The sequence below is a fragment of the Salvelinus fontinalis genome, chromosome 31, assembly GCF_029448725.1.
Source record: "Salvelinus fontinalis isolate EN_2023a chromosome 31, ASM2944872v1, whole genome shotgun sequence".
Taxonomy (NCBI): Eukaryota; Metazoa; Chordata; class Actinopteri; order Salmoniformes; family Salmonidae; genus Salvelinus; species Salvelinus fontinalis.
In genome coordinates, this window is record NC_074695.1 from 38,036,120 (window position 1) to 38,058,296 (window position 22,177).

The window sequence follows — 22,177 nt, forward strand, 5'->3', positions numbered from 1 at the left end:
CAGGCTCCAGCTCTTCAGGTGGTCTCCCACTGGGAACTGAAGGCCTCACCTGTCCTGTCTCGCTGTAAAGGCGTCAGCAGGCTTCAGTTTGGCTGGCGCCCAGCTAAACTCAGCTAGCCAAATCGAACGAGTGTTCTCCCATACTCCCTTAAAAGACCTTCGCTTGAAAAACGAGAACAAAGTGGCAATAATACTGTTTGTCCATTTTGAGATGCCATAGCCAGTATACACTTCCTCAAAGTAGATAACTCAAGAAATCTGTCATTCATTTTGACCTTTTTGCTGAAGAGTTCTTAATTGCGTAATTTTACATCTAACTAAGATGTTTGGTTCAGTATTTTTCTATGAAAAATTTGACATGAAAACGAATCGTCTCTCGTCGAATGACAACAAAGACTTTATTGAAAAATCCCTACTGTTGACCAATCACCTACAGAGGGGCGAAGACTTCGGCTCCGAACTTTGGTTTGCCTTCAGAACAAATGTTGCTTACCCGAACTGTGGTCATAATATATGCACAAACTCTACTGAACTGTTTCGCTCGGAAAGAGCGTGGTAGACATAGACTTTAAGAGAAAGAGAGCTGGCAGCCAAAGCAGATGCTGTATCAGCAGCCTCCCTCTCCTTTCACACACACATAATAGTGGTGTGTATGTATGTGTGTGTGTAGTGTACGTGTGTGCGCCTGTGTGTGCGTGTTCAGGAGCGAGTGAGAGGAAGCCAGACAGCTGCCGGGCTAGTCCGAGTGGACATGCCCCCTCGCGTTTAGCCCTTGCCTGGGAACCAGCGATAAGACATAGCTGGGGGCGATCGGTGGAAGGGGGGACTGGAGAGGAGGTGGGGGGGCAGCCAGAGAGGCCGTGCTGACATTGGGCATCAGACGCTCCAGACCAATCATACTTTCCAGACCAAGGCTTAGCTAGGAGTACGCTTGGTCCTCAGTCTCATTGATTTCTATTCAAATCCACTACCTGTGAGAGTTGCCATCTGTTTTAGGCAGCTGTAATGTAGTACTATGGATGTGTGGCCACTGGCCAGATAAATTTATGTTTAAGGTCCCAAGCTGACATCTACACTACATGACCAAAAGTATGTGGACACCTGCTCGTCAAACATCTTATTCCAAAATCATGGGCATTAATATGGAGTTTGTCCCCCCTTTGCTGATACAACAGCCTCCACTCTTCTGGGAAGGCTTTCCACTAGATGTTGGAACATTGCTGTGGGGACTTGCTTCCAATCAGCCACAGGAGTGGAAGTGAGGTCGGGCACTGATGTCGGGCGATTAGGCCTGGCTCACAATCGGTGTTCCAATTAAACCCAAAGGTGTTCGATGGGGTTGAGGTCAGGGCTCTGTGCAGGCCAGTCAAGTTCTTCCACACCGATCTCAACAAACCATTTCTGTCTGTACGCTTTGTGCACAGGGCCATTGTCATGCTGAAACAGGAAAAGGCCTTCCCCAAACTGTTGCCACAAAGTTGGAAGCACAGAATCGTCTAGAATGTCATTGTATGCTTTAGTGTTAAGATTTCCCTCCCTTGGAACTAAGGGGCCTAGCTTGAACCATGAAAAACAGCCCCAGACCATTATTCCTCCTCCACCAAACTTTACAGTTGGCACTATGCACCGGGGCGTTCTCCTGGGATCCAAAAAACCTATGGAAACCCATTTCATGAATCTCCCGACGAACAGTTATTGTGCTAACGTTGCTTCCAGAGGCAGTTTGGACTCGGTGGTGAGTGTTGTAACCGAGGACAGACTTTTCTTTCCACGCTACGCGCTTAAGCACTTGCCGGCCCCATTCTGTGAGCTTGTGTGGCCTACCACTTGTGTAGCCTACCACAGACGTTTCCACTTCACAATAACAGCACTTACAGTTGACAGCGGCAGCTCTAGCATGACAGAAATTTGACAAAATTACTTGTTGTAAAGCAGGCATCCTATGACGGTGCCACGTTGAGAAAGGCTATTCTACTGCCATTGTTTGTCTATGGAGATTGCATTGCTGTATTGCCCCTATTCTATACACCTGTCAGCAACGGGTGTGGCTGAAATAGCCAAATCCATTCATTTGAAGGGGTGTCCACATACTTTTGTATATACAGTGTATATTACAGGAGTCAATGAAGCTAAAGGTACATGGTGGATATGGTATGTTCTCGTGTATGGGGAATATTAACAAAGTTGTGTAACCCATGGAAATATAGTGTTTCTCAAGTGTGAACTGTTAGCTAAGGCCCTTTAACTTTCTGTAACGTCACTTATAAGTGTTTTCAAAGGGTCCTCCTGTTGGGCATTTCCTCCCTTCTAAATGCCACACTGCTTTGCACGTTTTTTATGAAATGTCAAATGTTTTTAATAAAATGATCAAATGTAACAGTGTTTCCAACCTCTCTCTGGGCAGGTTGCAGAGGTATGCTGTGCGGCTTCGGGGCGGTGTGTGAGCGTGAAGCGGCTGACCCCTCTAAGGCGGAGTGCGTATGCAAGAAGATGGTTTGTCCGTCGGTTGTGGCGCCCGTGTGCGGCTCAGACTCCTCCACCTACTCCAACGAGTGCGAGCTGGAGAAGGCCCAGTGCAACACGCAGCGCCGCATCAAGGTGCTGCGCAAGGGACCCTGTGGTGAGTCCAGATAGCTAGCATCACGCTATCTAGCTATTGTAGTTTGTCGGTGTTGTGTGCTAACACAAAGTATTGTATTTACAGTATGGTGAGATCAGCTAAAGTCACGCTAGCTACTATTCAGTCTGTTACAGTCAGTGTTGTGGACTACTACTGTACCTTGTTCATTATCTATGGAGAGTCCAGCTAGCAATACGCTACTATTCAGTCTGTTGCAGTCAGTGTTGTGGACTACTACTGTACCCTGATGTATAGTGACTCAGCTAGCATGACTCTACTATTCAGACCACTGCGATCCTTTGTGCTCTTTCATCCATTCAGAATGAGTCCTTTTAGCAGTACACTACAATACAGTACAATTCAACACAGTATGTTCTGTACCTCCGCGAGGGAAATGCGAGCCGTTACTTCATTATCCTCACAGAGCGTAGATCAGGGATGGGCTACTTTGATAGGTGTGGGGGCCACAAAAATCTGAACTCAACATGGGTTCACCCATCTTCAAACAATATTCCATAATGACAAAGTGAAAACATGCATTTAGACATTTTTGCAAATGTATAGAAAATTAAATACAGAAATATCTAATTTACATAAGTATTCACAGCCCTGAGTCAATACATGCTAGAATCACTTTGGCAGCGATTACAGCGGTGAGTCTTTCTGGGTAAGTTTCTAAGAGCTTTGCACACCTGGATTGTACAATATTTGCACATTATTCTTTAAAAAATAGTAAGTTCTATCAATTTGGTTGTTTATCATTGCTAGAGAGCCAATTTGAAGACTTGCCATAGATTTTCATGCCGATTTAAGTCAAAACTGTTACTCGGTCGTCTTGGTAAGCAACTCCAGTGTATATTTGGCCTTGAGTTTTAGGTTATTGTCCTCCTTAAAGGTGAATTTGTCTCCCAGTGTCTGTTGGAAAGCAGACTGAACCAGGTTTTCCTCAAGGATTTTGCCGGTGCTTAGCGCCATTTATTTTTATTTTAAAAAACTCCTTAGGCCTTGCCAATGACAAGCATACCCATAACCTGATGCATCCACCACTATATGAAGAGTGGTACTCAGTGATGTGTTGGATTTGCCCCAAAGATAATGCTTTGTATTCAGGACATAGAGTACATTTATTTTTTACTTTAGTGCCTTATTGCAAACAGGATGCACGTTTTGGAATATTTGTATTTTGTATTCTGTACAGGTTTCCTTCTTTTCACTCTGTCATTGAGGTTAGATTTGTGGAGTAACTACAGTGTTGTTGATCCATCCTCAGTTTTCTCCTATCACAGCCATTAAACTCTGTAACTGTTGTCACCATTGGCCTCATGGTGAAATCCCTGAGCGGTTTCCTTCCTCTCCGGCAACTGAGTTAGGAAGGACACCTGTATCTTTGTAGTGACTGGGTGTATTGATACACCATCCAAAGTGTAATTAATAACTTCACCATGCTCAAAAGGATATTCAATGTCTGCTTTTAATTTTTTTTACCCATCTACCAATCGGTCCCCTTCTTTGCGAGGAATTGGAAAACCTCCCTGGTCTTTGTGATTAAATCTGTGTTTAAAATTCACTGCTCGATTGAAGGACCTTACAGATAATTGTATGTGTGGGGTACAGAGATGACGTAGTCATTCAAAAATCATGTAAAACACTTATTGCACATGGTGAGTCCATGCAACTTATTATGTGACTTGTTAAGCAAATGTTTACTCCTGAACTTATTTAGCTTTTCATTTTTTATTAATTAGTACCATTTTCTAAAAACGTAATTCCACTTTGACGGTATGGAGTATTAAGTAAAGGCCAGTGACACAAAATCTCAATTTAATCCATTTTAAATTCAGGCTGTAACAGCACAACATGTGAAAAAAGTCAAGGGGTATGAATACTTTCTGAAGGCACGGTACCAGGCGCCTGACGACCAAACACCTCGAGGCATGCCCTGTCTGTATCCCATGGTCCCGAGACAACGTATAATAACAGCAGTCTCCATTGAAGCATATGTCTCATCCTCATCACTCATTAGCATAGCAGCCCCAGCCACTCCGGGAGGGGTTCGCAGGGCTGAAAGCCAGCAGAACACAATACACTACAATGGGCTTCCTGTCAAGGTTTTTTCTCATGTGCCATCGTTACAATGCTAATCCATTGGCTGATTGCTGTGCCGACTGGGGCTGGCTAATAGCACGGCCTGTTTGACTACAGGGCTTGCCAGATAGTGGGGGGGGGGGGGGGGGGAGAAAGAGCGAGAGAGAGAAAGGGAAGGGAGAGAGAGAGAGAGAGAGAGGGTAGGGAGAGAGAGAGAGTGAGATAGATGGAAGGGAGAGAGAGAGGGGGAAGGGAAAGAGAGAGAGGGAAGGGAGAGAGAGAGAGGGAAGGGAGAGAGAGAGAGAGAAGGGAGAGAGAGAGGAGGGAGAGAGAGAGAGGGGGGAGAGAGAGAGGGAAGGGAGAGAGAGAGAGCGAGAGAGAGAGAGAGAGAGAGGGAAGGGAGCGAGAGAGGGAAGGGAGAGAGAGAGGTGGGGAAGGGAGAGAGAGGGAAGGGAGAGAGAGAGGGGTGGGGAAGGGAGCGAGAGAGAGGGAAGGGAGCGAGAGAGAGGGAAGGGAGAGAGAGAGAGGTAGGGAAGGGAGAGAGAGGGAAGGGAGAGAGGTGGGGAAGGGAGAGAGAGAGAGGTGGGGAAGGGAGAGAGAGAGAGGTGGGGAAGGGAGAGAGAGAGAGGTGGGGAAGGGAGAGAGAGAGGGGTGGGGAAGGGAGAGAGAGGGAAGGGAGAGAGAGAGAGGTGGGGAAGGGAGCGAGAGAGAGAGAGAAAGGGAGAACGAGAGGGAGAGAGAGGTAATTTAAATCAAATCAAAGGTTATTGGTCATGTACACAGTTCAGCAGATGTTATAGGTGCAACGAAATGTTTATGTTACCGGCTCATAACAATACAGTAAAATGTCAAACAAGTGCCACACAACAAGAAATCAAGAAATGTTGCATTGAATCCAATGAACAACCCAAATAGCACTGTAACAGTAATCCATATGCAATCTATATGTATATACACCACATACACACCACATACACACCACATATACACCACATATACACCACATATACACCACATATACACCACATATACACCACATATACACCACATATACACCGGATGTACATCAAAACCTCGAGAGCATCTCTAGTAGTGAGAATTCAGACTTAGCATTTGCCTTAGCATAGGCAAAGCATATATGTACAGTACACAGGAATATGAGGCTATCAAGGATGAGAGCTTATTCAGTTGTGGGGAGAAATCATACTATTCAAAGCTATGTGACTACTTATTTTAATGCTCCTGTCTAGAGTCCCTTCAAGATGCATTCAAAGCCTAAAACAAGAAATGTTGGACAGCAGTAGAATTCCCAAATGACAAACATCGTACTTCTGAGTATTAAAGAGCTTGTTCCATTTGACAGTTCCGCTACAAATATCACAATAAATATTTGAATATCAAAACACATTTGTCGACATTAAGTGAGCAGCCGGTAAAAATAGGCGTAGCGCTGAAACAATGGAGCTTGAAGGAGAATGAATTGCGCATTGAGAGAGCTAAAAACAGAGAGAGCAGACTATAAGAGTGTTGCCACAGGAGGACGAGAAGCAGAGGGTCAGGGAAAACTGTATGACAGATTCTATTTCTCCCTTCAATAAATTCAGGGCAGAAGGTCCAGGCAGGTCACACTGGCTGGTATGATGTTGTTGTCTGGGGTGATGGAGAGATCTGCTGGAGACGGGTAGTGAATGGGAATGCATACGTTTTTATAAGTATTTCATTGTATTTGTTAACCTTTTTCTAACTTGAATCAAACCACACCTTATAAAAGCTTCATAGGGCATTCATAAAGTCGTCATAAGCACTAAATGTTCTTTTTCTCCATGACATGTCAAGGTGGCCCTCCCAGTTGAATGGACACGGTGCTTGGATGATCTGTAATGATTAATGTAGTGGCAGATTAAAGCAAAGCCGGTATTCAAGTTTGTAATGTACGATAGCGACCTGGATCGTGCCTCTGGCCACTCCAGATACCGAGTCAATCCATGGCCGCTTAATGCATGAGTACTCTAGCTCAGTTTAGTGTGTTTTTGTACTGTAATATGTACATAACTCAGCCGGCACTGACCTTTATGGACATTCCAGCCTAAGCAACTCATTAATTCCCGCTTTATATAAAATGCATATAAAATGGGTAATTTGGGAGCGGGGTCATATTTCTGTGGGTTAGTTCACTAGTGCAGCGTCTATCGTCTACTGATACCGTTAGACTTTTTTTTTTTTAAAGGGGAGCTCTGCTCTGCTCTGTTTAAATCTGTTGAAATTGGCCCTGAAGCGTGAGATAACTGTGTTTTTTAGGGAAAGATTAAAAAAAGCAGTTGAAAGAGGGGTGGGGAGGAGGACAGAAGGCAGCTGGCACTTAACCAGGGTTACCGTTCAGTAGGACATGAAGAGCCACGTTAGCTCTCCTAATATTGAACTTGGAGTCGACACAGAGAGAGGGGTAAACACTCGGCCTCCCAACCCGTGCGGTGCGCTGCAGCGGGGAGGAGAGGGGGGCCCAGCGAGCGCCTGTGCCTCAGAACTCATTCCGGAGAGCCCAGTCTTGTGGAACGTGGAGTTTTTTTTAGGGGGGAGTAGGGTAGTGGTGCGACGGGGAGAAAGTGGGCACAGATCGATGGGGAAGATCGATTTCGTGTGTGTGTAGAGGGAGCCCGGGAGCCTCACGCTCCGTTGATAGACTACACTCAGACTCTCATTCTTCCTCTCCCGCTCTTCTTTCATACCCCCGCTGTACTTCTTTCTTCCTCTCCCCTCTTTCTGTCACCTTCCCTTTTATCCCTGCCTCTTCCGCTCCCCCCTTCACTGTATTTCTCCTACCATTCTCTCTGCCTCTCTGTTTTTCTCTCTCTTTCTCCTGTCCCTCTCTGTCCCTTTCTCTGTGGGTAACTGCAGTACAGCATGCCTGACTGGCTGTTTGAAAGGCCTCCCTGTCTTATCTCTCCAGCGCCAACAGACACCACTTCACTCCCTCCAGCCATGAAGAAAGACCGTCTCAGTACGCCGTGTGTCTAACTCTGGCCGTATCTACCTCACAGCTCCCTTCAACCCCCCCCCCCCAATCTCACTCCACAGTTGGTCCAAGGCAGTCGGCCCTAAGAGAACTCTGTCCGTCTGTCTGTCTGTCTGCTTGCCTGTTTGCTGGATTCCCGGTGGTCTGTCTTTGCTAGTGCAACCGAGGAAGCAGCATCCATTGTCTGTCAGTATAAAGTATTAAATGTGTTAATGTGGAAATCGATGTGTTGTGTTGTTTCCCTCTTATTGACTGTTAAAACCACATTCTTCAATACCAAGGGAACGGTTGGTTTGCTTCTCTTCGGTTCTGTCTGGTACCTTTGACAGGTATCCAATTGCAAAGTGGGATATTGTATTGTGGCTCAAGCAAACTGGTGGCAACCACATTCTGTGTCTGGTCCCGAATTGGAAAACAATGTAAATCTCTCTCTCCAACCTGTAAAGAAAGGCTTGAAGAGGAGCTATATTCCTACATGGCAGAAAGTCCCCACAATATACAATCCCCTCAGAGGCAATACTGAATGTTCTCTTCCATGGTCTTCCATAGAAGACACATCTCAGACTTCGTAAGCAACACGAACAGCAACACGACTGAATGGATGTTATTTGGAACTGTAGTGTGTTGGATAGTTATTTTTTTCTTACAGCCTTGTGTGGAGCAAAGCGTTCCCAGACAACTAAGCCCTGATATTTTGCTCCGAGGCCCAGTTGCCGGGCGGACTACAATTCAAATCCGACAGTTTTACTCCGGCTGCGCTTTTGTGATGGCCAGTGCTAGTTAGGATGTCGTTAAGGTGTTAGGGGCGTAGAAAGACTGATTTATCCCTGTCCGTCTTATAAAGCGCTGGGAAGAAGCCTGAGACTCCAAAGCCCCTGAACCGAAGGAGAAGCTAGCCAACCCCAAACCCCCCCCACCTTCCTGTTAGCCAACAGGTCGTTCGTTACTCTGTCGGCATGCGTGCGCTTCCCCCTGGCGAAATCGCCATGCCGATAGAGTTCGACAGCGGGCAGCGACTGCGGTGGAGTGTGGTGAGAGCCGGTGTAAATTAGTTTTCTCTCTCCCAGCATGGAGGTGCCAGTGATGGTGTTCACCTGTCTTCTCAACCTACTAGAGTCCCTCTGTCTAACTTTAACTTCACTCATCAGCTAGCTTCCCCATAGAGACGGCTTAGAGACGGCTAGAGACACTCTCCAAAAATATCCGTCTGGAAGAATGGCCGTCAATCAATGCCCCCCCCCGTGGTATTTTGGTAGATCAGAACATTTAAATGGGTATACAGCCATATTGTGGATAGGTTGCAGCTCAAATGTGAAACTGTGGCATTACTGCTGCTACACGTTGGCTTGGCTCAGTAACTGTCATAGTATAGGTTATACTATAGATTTTGAACTCCCTCTTACTTTCTCACCCCCACCCCCCTCGATCTCTATCACCCTCAGTGAATAGGGTGTTAGTCATCTCCGTGAGGCCTCATTCAGGCTGTGTACCTGGCTGCTGACCTCATCAGTAAGGTTTCTGCTCTGCTCCCCTACTGTAGCTGCTATGATGTGATCCACGTTCTCTCTCTCTCTCTCTCTCTCTCTCTCTCTCTAGGTGATTATTGATGCCCTCTTTCTTTCTCTCTTTCTCACTCTACCTTCATCTCTCCCTCTCTCTGTTCTCTGTCTCTCTCCCTGTCTCTCTCCCTCTCTCTGTTCTCTGTCTCTCTCCCTGTCTCTCTCACTCTCTCTGTTCTCTGTATCTCTGAAATGTGATGTGATGAACACCAGTGAGAGGTGAGGGTTAGAGGGCGTCAGAAATAAATAAGATCTAATTCCCCTGCAGGGTCTCACTCGTGTTCGGTATTGACCCGAAATATGGTTTATTGACCCTACACACGCACACTCATATGCTAAACAAACAGGCTCTCTCACAGACATACAAGCACACATGCACACACACACAGTCTTGTGTGTCCCTGCAAGGTTAGTTATACAATTCAGTCCCATTCAAAATCCTATTTTCCCTAACTCTAAACCTAACCCTAGCTCTTAACCCTTACCCTAAAACTAACCCTAGCTCCTAACCCTAGCCCTAACCATAAATCAAATTCTAACCTTCACACTAATTCTGACCTTAACCCTAAACCCCCTTGAAAAAGCATTTGACCTTGTGGGGATGTTAACAAAATGTCCCCAGTTAGTCAAAGTTTTGTTTGTTTACTATTCTTATTGGGACTTCTGGTCCCCACAAGTATAGTTAAACACATCCAGACACACTGACACACACACACACAGGCACACAAATGCCCACTACCACACAATCCTCCACCAACACAAGGAATCAGCCTTCATTTCTCCTCCTCATGCGCCAGATGATAACGGTAGTGTCTTGAATCCTATCGCCTCCCTTGCCTCCTTCTCCCGCTCATCCTCCAGTACTATCCTCCAGTACTGAGCCTTGTGATACTTGTTAAACAAATCCCTGTCTCTTCCTCGTCTCTTTCTTTTTCTCCCGTCACCTCACGAGGACCTGGGCTTCATGCTCTGGAGAGATAACAGATTATACTGCCAGCTCACGCATTAATACCCCCCCCCCCCCCACACACACACACACACACACACACACACACACACACACATGCAGACAGCCACACACGCACGCAGGCACGCACACACACACATGCAGACAGCCACACACACACACACATGCAGACAGCCACACACACACACACACACACACATGCAGACATCCACGCACACACACACACACACACACACACACACACACACACACACACACACACACACACACACACACACACACACACACACACACACACACAGCCACACACGCACGCACACACACACAAACATGCAGACAGCCACACACACACACACACACACACACACACACACACACACACACACACACACACACACACACACACACACACACACACACACACACACACACACACACACACTCCTAATGACAGACAGAAGCTTCATTTTACACATGTTTTACTTATGTATTTATGCATTCTGCTTCCCTGAATAATCTATTGATTTTTGTTGTTGTTCTTACGCAATGTGAAAAATAACATTGGATACAGAAGGATAAAATGGGAGTCATTGGTACATTTATATCAGGGAGGAAACGACAATAGTGACAATAGTGGAAACAATTCTATTTGTTTGAGGCACGGTTTGGGTGTGAATGGGCTTGTCTGGGAGTGTGCGTGGGCGTGGAGACAAAGCGGGAATCAGTAAAAGGCCCATCATTATAAGGTGGTAGTCATAATCATCTCCTATGCCATGCGTAGGGGTTATGGTTAATTGATAGGATAATGGACGCAGTAGGGTAACAATGGTAATCCGTCCTCACCTCTTTCTATCTATGTATTTCTTTCCCCTCTTCCAGCTAGTGAGATGTGGAAGCATTATCCCCCTCCACCTCTTTGTGACTCGCTCTCTTTGTCCTTAATACTTTCCTCACTCCTGACTCTCTCTCTCAATTGTTCCTCCCTCTCTCTGTATTTCATCCTCCTCTCCTCTTTCTAGCAACCCCCCCGCTGCCCCCATCCTCCTCACAGTAATCTCCCCCTCTGCCTCGCTCCCCCACTCCTCCTCCTCCCCCTGTCTCTGTCAGGTTAATACTGTCTGTGAGATAGCCACACTCCCAGCTCCCTGCATGCAGTAGTCTTGAGGCGAGACGGAGTCCAAAACGCTCCTGATCCATCTCCCTCGCCTTTTAAAACCACCTTGTCGCCAACTTGTAATAGCACTGGAAGCTTGATGCCTCATAATACAGAGAGCTACAGTCCTCATAATACACAAATTCCCCGCAATCCCCTTAGTATGCCGTGTCTGTCCCCTCCTCTGTTTACAGTTCATGCAATAACCAGGCCATAATGGAGAGAGATGGAGACAGATATCAACACTTATTTGCATTTATTAGGCCCGTCATTATAGGAACTCTGGCTTCCTGTTTACCTGATCATTTTTCCCCACACTGGGTTTATTGATGTATTCACCGCTATCTCCTTGTTCCCCTCCTCTGTCTGCTCACAGAATGAAGTGGCTTACAAAAACTACTGCTGCTAGAGTTCTTGTCATGTTGAACAGGCACTATATTACAGGGCTGAAGTGAGTGTAGATTTAAGAGGTTTATCTGCTGCGTGTGTGTGTGTGTGTGTGTGTGTGTGTGTGTGTGTGTGTGTGTGTGTGTGTGTGTGTGTGTGTGTGTGTGTGTGTGTGTGTGTGTGTGTGTGTGTGTGTGTGTGTGTGTGTGTGTGTGTGTGTGTGTGTGTGTGTGTGTGTGTGTGTGTGTGTCTATGCATGACTTTTAGGGTGTGTGTCTGTGCATGCAAAAAACATGCGTGAATGTGTATGTGTGAGTCAGAGACTGAGAATTATTCAACTTTAACATTTAAAAATGTTCAAAAGCTTGTAGCATATTATTCACACAACTGTTACTCATTAAAACCACTTAATACCATATGCCAGTTCTGAGCATTGAACGCTCCAGCACACATTACTGCCCATTGTTTTGGATCATCATCTCAGTTAAATATGGCTAATGCTAAATTATGATACAATGGAGCTTCAATGCCGCGCAATTACCAGTTAGCAGTTAGCCTGTCTACTCTCTAGAAGAGGACATATTTGAAAACATTTTATTTCGCCATTATTTAACCGGGTAGGCCAGTTGAGAACAAGTTCTCATTTAAAACTGCGACCTGGCCAAGATAAAGCAAAGCAGTGTGACACAAACAACAACACAGAGGTACACATGGAACAAACAAGCGTACGGTCAGTAACACATTAGAAAAAGTCTATATACAGTGTGTGCAAATGGTGTAAGGAGGTAAGGCAATAAATAAGCCAAAGTAGCGAAGTCATTACAATTTAGCAAATTAAGTGATAGATGTGCAGATGATGATGAGGATGTGCAAGTAGAAATACTGGCGTGCAAAAGAGCAAAAAAGTAAATAAAAACAATATGGGAATGAGGTAGGTAGATTGAATTGCCTATTTACAGATGGGCTGTGTACAGCTGCAGCGATCGGTAAGCTGCTCTGACAGCTGACGCTTAAAGTTAGTGAGGCAGATATAAGTCTCCAACTTCAGGAGATCGTGTTGGCTTTGGGGATGACCAAAGCCAACACGCTCCAGCGCTCCAGCAGATATACCTGCTGGAGCGCGTGCTACGGGTGGGTGTTGTTATGGTGACGAGTGAGCTGAAGTAAGGCGGAGCTTTACCGAGCAAAGCTGTATAGATGCCCTGGAGCCAGTGGGTCTGGCGACGAATATGTAGTGAGGACCAGCCGACGAGAACATACAGGTCACAGTGGTGGGTGGAGTGTTACAGATACCAATGGTGAACCTCAGAACACCACCTCATCCTCACAGGAAGACAAATCCAGACGTTTTAATCCTGCCTGGTCTTCCCATGTCACTCTAGGGAAGAAATAATATGCCTATCATTCTTAAAGGAGCGTCCCAACCTGTACCCCCCCGCCCGCCACACAAATATCCATACAAGCGTGGAGGCTTTTCTGTCAACAGGCAGAAGAAGAATGCCCGAACCCCCGGCCTTTGAGCACAACCAGGAGTCCCTCTGTATAGTGAGGTTTTTGTGGCCGATTTTCCAGACTCAAGGGTAACACTAAAGCATGTAAAAGAGAGAGACAGCTGCAGTCAAATAAGCTCTTTGAAGAACTACATCAAACGGGCAAATCATCTCCCAGCTATTGGGCGGACTGCAGCGGTACAGGGAGGACGTGGTGGCGAGGGGCGATGCTTTGTGGTTGGTCTGCTGCGTGTGTCTGTGGTAGTGTGGCTGAGTGGATGTGCTGGGGGGGGGGGTTCTCCATTGTCTCTCCCTCCCTCTGTCTGTCTCCATCACTTGCTCTCACTATCTCGCTCTCTCATCTTTCTCTCTCTCTTTGTCTAGCTCCTCTCCTGCTAGGGGTTATTTGGACACTTGATATATATATATATATAAATATATATATATGTTAAAGGATAGTACATTAGAGGATTCTGCCCAATCCCCCTCTCCTTCCCCCGACAACAACTATCACCACCACCACGACAGGGAAACCTGTTCCGCCACACGCCTCTGGGCCGCATGCCGCCAGGCAGAGCCGTCACCAACACACTGCGCTGGCTGACAGCTCCCCAATCCTAATGAAGCGTTAATAAACCCAGTTCAAAACACTGTATCACAGGGAGAAGAAAGGCAGACACACACAGAAAGGCCCGCAAAGACTGCCTGCCTCCCTGCCTGGGAGATAACTCCCACCTCTCTTTGTTGGCCATCCTCTCCTCTCTGCCTGTTTTGTACTTTATAATCTCTGTTTGGGTTCTTGTAGTGCAGGGTTGTGTTCTCCTCCTCGTCCCCACTACTACTAACATGTCTTCTTCTTCAACTAAAGTGAATGTTTCAGCATTGTGTTAGTCCTTTCCTTTACTACCTGTATTCCTCTTGCTTTTATCTCAAGCCTAACCTTGCTGGTGTCTACCATTTCAGTACCGCCTTGTGGCTCAGGGAGACAAGCTAATTGGCAGTGAGGAGCATTCTAATTTAGAAGGTAGCTCGGTGACTTTTCATCTTCCTACTTCTCCGGCCTTTCAGATGATAATAATGCGAAAAATGCAGGCAGGAGGTCCCTGAAGTTGTTTTCTGACACGTTCTGCTTGTTACACCGGTCACATTCACCCAGGCAATTTGCCTCCTTGTCTGAGTCTGAGAGGAAAGCTTATCTGTGCTAACGCCGCCGCAGTGGCGAAGTGCGACGCTCCGAAACTATACGGATCCGTTAGCATTCAAATCAACGCGACCCCCTCTGTTCTCTCTTGCTCTTCCGTCCATGCCTGTCAAGGTGCCTGCTACGGCGAAGGAGAAAAACCCTCAGACTATTATTATTGAATGGGTCCGAGAAGCAACGAGGAGAATTCTTTTGACTGTCACAAAGAAAACGGAGGCACTCTGGGAAGTGGCAAGGACGAGCCGTTGGCTGCAGGCTGAAGGCGGTGGCTTAAGGCGTATTATCTCACGGTGGCCCATAAACCCGGGTGACAATGGGCTTCCATTGCTCGGCAAACCATGTCCTCCTACTGCGTTTTCATCCTCCATGGTGTCACCTAACAAACAATGGTACATCAAAGACAGTGTGGTTCTGTGAGGATATATTGGATACGGACGAAGGGGAAGCAAACCCATGTCGGCATGACTCCTTCAGTTGGTAGTGGTGTCGATTGGTTTCATGGTTGAAGGATTTCAAATGGCTTAGGATCCGTTTCAGTCACAGAGGTGTGTCAATGCCTCAGTTGAATTTGTATTGATAATCTATACATGAAATACTAAATAAAGTCTTCCCTCATTGGTAGAGCATGGCGATTCCCAGGGCCACCCATACATAAAACGTATATGCTCGCATGACGGTTAGTCGCTGTGGATAAAAGCGTCTGCTAAATGGCATATATTATTATTATTACTTACACTGACCTTTTGGTTTGCTGTACATCTTCTTTTCGTTAGTCAAATCGTTAGTCATTTTATGACCCATGTTTTTAGCTCGTAATTATTTGGCTAGTCTTTCTGAGGTTAGAGCAATACCGAGATTGATTTTAATGCGGGAGTGTAATGATGCACTGTTCTGGGCCTGCATCTACAGTAGAAGACCTTTACTCATCTTTTGCTATATATTCACTGTCACCAGTTGTCCAGCTCTATTTGCAGTATTGCATTGAAATCAAACTGAAACAAAGACACTTTAGTTAGCGACACCACTCCGCTGTATCTTGAAACGTTTTGAAGACGAAAGCGGCAGAAAGAGAAATGTGTCAAGATGTGCGAATGAGCGAGAGATGTGTGAGGCTTTGATCCGACGACACACAAAAGCACTTCTCTTCGCCAGCCTCTCCTAGCCTGACGACTCACACTAAATTCTACTGCTACTCTGTCGTTCAGTACATACGTTAGTCTGAGACTGCCATCATTGAAGTCTTTTGTGTGAGGAGGGGCACTAGGGGCGTAGTATAAAAGTCATCAGTGATTGGATCATCTCTAACCAATTGGAGTATCAAAGCCAATGGCAAATTTTCAAACCGCCGCTTTACCCACTTGTGTCCTGGCTACGGCCCAACCCAATCAGACGGTCCCGAATGTGTTCGGATTCGGTGAAGGATCGGGGAGGCACTGAGATCCAGACTCAGTGTGGAGACTAAACTAACGTCCGTGGGCGTCTGGGTAGCTCAATCCTAGACTCTCATTAAGGCAATGCGCGTGCTACCTACCTAGTTATGTACCCCCAAGATCAACCTAAAGAAATGGAGCAGTCTTCTGAGACAAACATGGTCTGAAATACAGGAATAAGACTTTATATTTTGGGGATAGGGGAGATAAAGCAAAGAGTATGCTGAAGGATTGTTGGATTAATATACCGTAGCACCCGTCCTGAAATGAAATTCATAGACAAAGCGTCGAAACAAAAGGTGGATATTGGACACAGATAAACATTATTCCAAATGTGGCGGTGCATAGGAAATGAGAGACTCAGAGCTTGTCGGAGGAACCCCGCTCCTCCGGGGTCTCGCGCCCTGGGAGTGTTTGTTATAATGCCCGCTATAAATATGTATTGGGGGAGTGGAAAAAAATAACGCTGATTGTAATCTGATGGCGCGTCGTCGTCGAGATTATGAGATACCAAAATATCTCAGTCGCAGACGCTAAATTAGAAGTTCCACCCACTCATATCGACAGAATAAGCCACTCCAGAGTGGCAGGGCTGTTTAATAAGGGGTTGGAAACAAAGTTCTCTAGAGGGAAAATGTCTCTCTAGTTTTCAGAAAGGTAAATATTCAGGGGGTCCACTCAGCTGCCAGTAGAAGAGCATGCTGAAGCATAGCAATTGAGATTGTATTGTGAATGCAAAGCATCCTTCTATTGGCCCTTCAGAAAATTAATGCAACTTGTTTGTACAGCCAGCCAGCTGTGACCGCCCGTGAATCCTTAGTCAGAGCTGTCAAGTAGTTCTTCAGTCTAGAGTTACACATCCACGGCACTTTTTCCATTTGCACTCGAATAGGTTGACACTCTGATGTAAAAAGGTGGCATGTGGCAATTTTGTACTTAAACTGCTATGGAATTTGCTTTCATTGTTGTGTTACTCATGGTTAGAAACTCTAGCTTCCTGGCCTTCTTTAATGCATCAGTTGGATCAGTTGGATCTTCAACCAACGTTTCAGTCAATAATTGACCTTCATCAGGTTTCACATGATGTAGGCTATTCGTGACAGTAAAGTTAAGTGTTCCTGTATAACCCATACACAATCCTGCAATACACACACAAACCTTAAAATACCTCTGTCTTCTCCCTCCCTGCAGCCCTGAAGGATCCATGCAGCGAGGTGATCTGCAGTTACGGCAGCACCTGCATCCAGTCATCGGACGGCCTGTCAGCCAAGTGCATGTGCCCGCTGAGCTGCGAAGGCAAGCCCGAGCAGGTGATGTGTGGCAGCGATGGCCAGGACTACCACAACGAGTGTGAGCTCCACAAGCAGGCCTGCCATACCAAGAAGAACATCCGCCTTCAGCGCCAGGGATCCTGCAGTGAGTCCCCTCATATACTTTTCCTCTACCCTTTCTTTTTCACTCTCTTTTTTTCTTTCTTTCTTTTTTCTTTTTTCTTTCTCTCTCTCTCCTCTCTCTCTCTCTCGCTCTGGGGTTTCACTGTCTTCTTTCTCTCTGACATCGTGTAACTGGTTTTCTCATTCTGTGCAGTTTTTTCTTCATGCAAACTCTTGCTGTGGTGTAGATGATTCACTGTTGACAAACAAAGCCAATTGTTTTTTAGAGCTGGCCAGTTCAAGACGGTTGTTTTGTCTGCGTTTTCTCCTGAGGACTTTTGACTATGAGGTAAGGGAGAAAGGGAAAGAGCCAGACAAAATAGCCTCCCAAAAGTGACGGGAGCCTGAGAGGCTACAAAAGGGAAGGGAGATGAATGCTCAGGCCCCGAGAGGATGGCTGTAATGTATCTAACCCGGTAAAACCAGGCTCCATGTCGCCATACCCCCCGGGGGGGAGGCTGGGTTCTCAGGAGAGCTGGCCCGGCGGACCCTAAATCTTCCTGAGTGATTCCCGTGTGGCTCAGTTGGTAGAGCATGGCGCTTGCAACGCCAGGGTTGTGGGTTCAATTCCCACGGGGGGACCAGGATGAATATGTATGAACTTTCCAATTTGTAAGTCGCTCTGGATAAGAGCGTCTGCTAAATGACTTAAATGTTAAATGTAAATGTAATGATTCTGTCCAAGCTTCTGCTGTCTCAACTGACTCGCCTCTGAAGCTAAGCAGGATCGGTCCCTGGATGGGAGACCAGATGCTGCTGGAAATGGTGTTGGAGGTCCATTAGGGGGCACTCTTCCCTCTGGACCCAATGTCGCAGGGCAGTGAAGGGACATTGCCTTGCATAGGTTGCCATCTTTTGGAAAGGACGTTAAAACGGGTGTCCTGACTCTCTGTGGTCACCATAGATCCCATGGCTCTTATCATAAGAGTAGGGGTGTTAACCCTGGTGTCCTGACTAAGTTCCCAATCTGGCTCTCATACCATCAGGTCACCTAATCATCCCCAGCTTCCAATTGGCTCATTCATCCCCTCTCCTCCCCCTGTAACTCTTCCCCAGGTCATTGCTGTAAAAGAGAATATGTTCTCAGTCATCTTAGCTGATAAAATAAGGGTCAATAAATAAATAATATGTACAGCTGCGGCTAGGCTAGCCAGAGCCTTTGCTGTCTGTCTGTATGTCTGATACCTAATCGGGGGGGGGGGGGGGGGGGGCTCGACTGCGGAGGGCAGGACTCCTGGAAGCCGTTTTGGTGTCTTAATGGGAGGTAATGTTTTTTGCAAGGGGGATAATGGCTGGGCTTGTGTGGTATCATTGCGTTACTGGCTTCGGGTGCTTTTTGCAATACGATAAAACCCCTGAATTGGTTGCAGTCCCACGTTTTATACCCTCCTGTGTGAGCGATTCCATTATGCTAATATACACAATCCCTGACCTTGGCGATGGCGTTGCTGGCGTTGGCCCTGTTGTTGTCTCGCCTGCCCAGCCCAGACCGTCAAAGCCAAGCTACCATTGTCCCTTCTGTGTGTTCCTGTAGTCGCCATTTTTGTTTTCCGAGCCAGGGCCTTGGAAACCATTTCTCCCCTCTTTTTTCTCCCTTCCTCTCCCTGATCCTTTCTTCTCTACAAATTTGGTCTCATCCTCCTCGCTGGTGTTTCGAATGACTCGCTCGCAGCCTGGCAGTATTTTAATGCAACGCAGCAGTACATAAATCTTCTGTGTCCCCTCGCTCTGAAGAAGAGAAGTGGAATGAGATGGGACGAAGCTGCAGCAGCTAGCGGCTCCTATTTCAATAAGCTTCTCCCCAGTTCCTTTATGATTACAGCTGATATGGCCACCAGCGCCAGCCGTCAGCCTGACTTCCCCCAGAGAGGAGTGCAACGAGGCCCAATCAAAAATAAACTTTCTCCATCTATTTGGAGCCTGTCGTCCTCTCAGATCCATGGCCTTCCCAGCTTTCCACTCAGCCTCTCCAAGGCAACCTGTGTTGATAGCAGGCCTATCTCTGGCATATCCCCGGTGATGGATAACCGTGTCCTACCACTAACCTCTTTCTCTCTCATTCTATTTCTCTCTCTTTCTCTCTCTCGATCTCTCTCCCCCGATCTCTCTCCCCTGTCCTTAGACCCATGTAAAGGCCTCGAGAACAACCTGAACGTTGCATGCCGGGTGGAACCGCGCACCCACCAGCCCCTGAATATCCCCCGCCCGGAGTCCTGCCCAGCCGTCAATGAGCCACTGTGTGCCAGCGACGGGCAGACGTACGAGAGCGAGTGCCATATGAAGCGGACGGGCATGCAGAAGGGCATTGAACTCAAGAAGATCCACCCGGGCCGCTGCAAGAAACAAGGTGAGTCGGCACACACACACACACACACACACACACACACACACACACACACACACACACACACACACACACACACACACACCACTGCCTTGACGGATAGATAACTAACCATGTTCTGTCAGGGCTCTGTTGTTACATGCGTGATACCAGACGGTTGGCAAAGGGTTATCTGGGCTATTAAAACAGAGGTCTTAGGCCACACCAAGTCTGCACTGCCAGGTTTACCGCAGATGACAAATGTTCCTGTTGCGTGAAAGGGGCTTCAATAGGCCACCACCTCCACTGCGTCTGTAGCTTTTCCCCTCTCACCTCATCTTTACACATCTGAGACTCCCCTTAGAGTTAAAGAAAGAGGCTCATGGTGTGATGCACTCTATTACAGACTCCCCTTCTGCCCTTATATTTTGTGGTCAAGCTTGAGTAGAGATATAGGCCGCTAGTACGCGACTACATCGGGGACTTGAATGTCTCAGGAGGAGCGTTAGAACTGTGTATGAGTTAGTCTGGATCGAGTTAAAAGGAACCCATTCTCTATCTGCCTTTTACTGAGGTAAAATGGATGGGCGTGGTAATGACGTTTTTGTTTTTCATGGTTTTGATATGGAGAGAATATTTTCATTTGAAATGCAGATCCATGAAATCAGGTTCTTTATTACGTTTAGGCGAGAACGGTGGTTTGTCTTGTAACATGACATGCATACAATACATCCCTCTAATGTTCGACACCCAGATAAGGCAGCGCCGTAATTAAGTTTCAGTGTAGCGTGACCGCTTTACGAGAAAGAGAGGAATGGCTCCAATTTGAATTACTGTACAAATCTGATCCCCTGATCGGGAACATAGTACATTTGAAAGCTCTGAACGGGTCTTGACCTCTCAGAGAGAACGTTTTGTAGACGATTGCCTCGATTTGTCGGCTGAGTTGCTGCGTTAGCCGTATTTTCAGTCACATGTCAAGTCACATTTGATTTTTAAAAAAAAACATTATCACAACACACTTTACAGAGGAACATTACGAATTCTAAACAAGAACGAGAAACAAGAACAACTAAAATGTCCCTTGTCCGTTTTGCAGAGGAGTGCAGGGAGGAGTGCAAGTTCAACAGCGTGTGCCAGGTGGAGCGTCTGGGCATGCGCTGCTCCTGCGAGCCCATCCAGTGCGACGGCACCTACAAGCCGCTGTGCGGCAAGGACGGCCACACCTACATCAACGACTGCGAGCGCCGGCGGGCTGAGTGCCAGGCCAAGGCCCATATTCCAGTCAAGCAGCAAGGCCCGTGTGGTGAGTCGGGACCCCTAGGAAGAGAAAGGGGGAGTAGCCTTTGGTCCTCTCCCTCTCTCTCCCTCTAGTTGACTCCTCCTCCCACAGTGTTTTTGAACCGTCCTCCTGTCCTGTGTAAGTACTGTGTGTGTGTTGGTTCTCTGTCTGTCTCTTGACTTGTCAGTAGTCTGTGGTGGGAGGGGAAAAAGCTAACAGACAGGAATTTACCGTGACCACCACTTTTCCCTTCACCCCCATCTACCTCATCCCCGTCACGCTCCGCCATCACATGTGACACATGAAACACAACGGCCTTCATGTTTCATTCATGTCCTCCTACCCTCTGGTAGTGCCAGTCTTCCACTTCAATGGGTCTACCTCTCTCTCTCTCTCTCTTGCTCTATATACACAACACACACAACGTTTGTCGCTCGCCTGTCTTTGTCTCTGTCTGTCTCTTTTTTGTCTGTGTGGCTTCCTTTTTAAACAGGTATTCTTTCTGTTTCAGTGCGTCTCAGTCTGTCTGTCTTTGTCCGTGTGACGTCTGCCGCTGTTCGGGACACAGCACTCGCTGCAGCACAACCTTTGACCCCTCTGGTGGACAGTTGGGAGGGGTCAGACTCTCCTCAAATTGGACTAAACATGGGGGTGGTGGGATGGTTGTCTTGTCTTCCTCCCCTGTCTCTCTCTTTCTCTCTCTCTCTCTCTCTCTCTTTCTCTCTCTCTTGAACTAGCTACAGTATCTCTCTGAAACGGAGTAGTATGTTCTCTCCCAACACTCCAAGCTGTTGCTCTTGTCTCTCCTCCTCTGTGCACCCTCCATGCAGCCCTACTGTGTTTGCAGGGGGAAGAAAGCGTCCGTCCGTGAGGTTTGGGAGCTCTTCTTCCCAGCGCTGTGTTTTGTCTTGTGTCAACCCCTTTCCCATTGCCCAAACCCCTTATCCCTCAACCCTAAATCTATATTGGTACCCTTCTACCCCAGCATGGCAGACTGCATGTGGACACTCCTAACCCCTGCCCAATGCGCCACCCCTCCCTTGTCACCTGGGCACTGACATTAGTTGTGCCATGCCCAGTGTCTACTGACTAGGTCTCTCAACCTTATATAATCTAAGGCAGTGTTTCTTAATCCTGGTCCCGGGGACCAGTTTTAGTTTTTGCCCTAGCATTACACACCTGGTCCCACTAATCAACTGTTCATCAAACCTTTGATTAGTGGAATCAGGTGTTT

General features: G+C 46.9%; 1 protein-coding gene across 10 annotated transcripts in view; it reads left to right on the top strand.

Moving 5' to 3' along the window:
- LOC129830187 (agrin-like) overlaps positions 1-22,177 on the top strand; it is a 283,228-nt gene that overhangs the window by 169,519 nt on the left and 91,532 nt on the right. For all 10 annotated transcript variants that reach the window (XM_055892528.1, XM_055892531.1, XM_055892530.1 and 7 more), the window contains 4 exons: positions 2,405-2,620; positions 17,097-17,321; positions 19,461-19,685; positions 20,761-20,967. In XM_055892528.1, the coding sequence (XP_055748503.1) occupies positions 2,405-2,620; positions 17,097-17,321; positions 19,461-19,685; positions 20,761-20,967 (873 nt within the window). The remainder of the gene's footprint in view (positions 1-2,404; positions 2,621-17,096; positions 17,322-19,460; positions 19,686-20,760; positions 20,968-22,177) is intronic.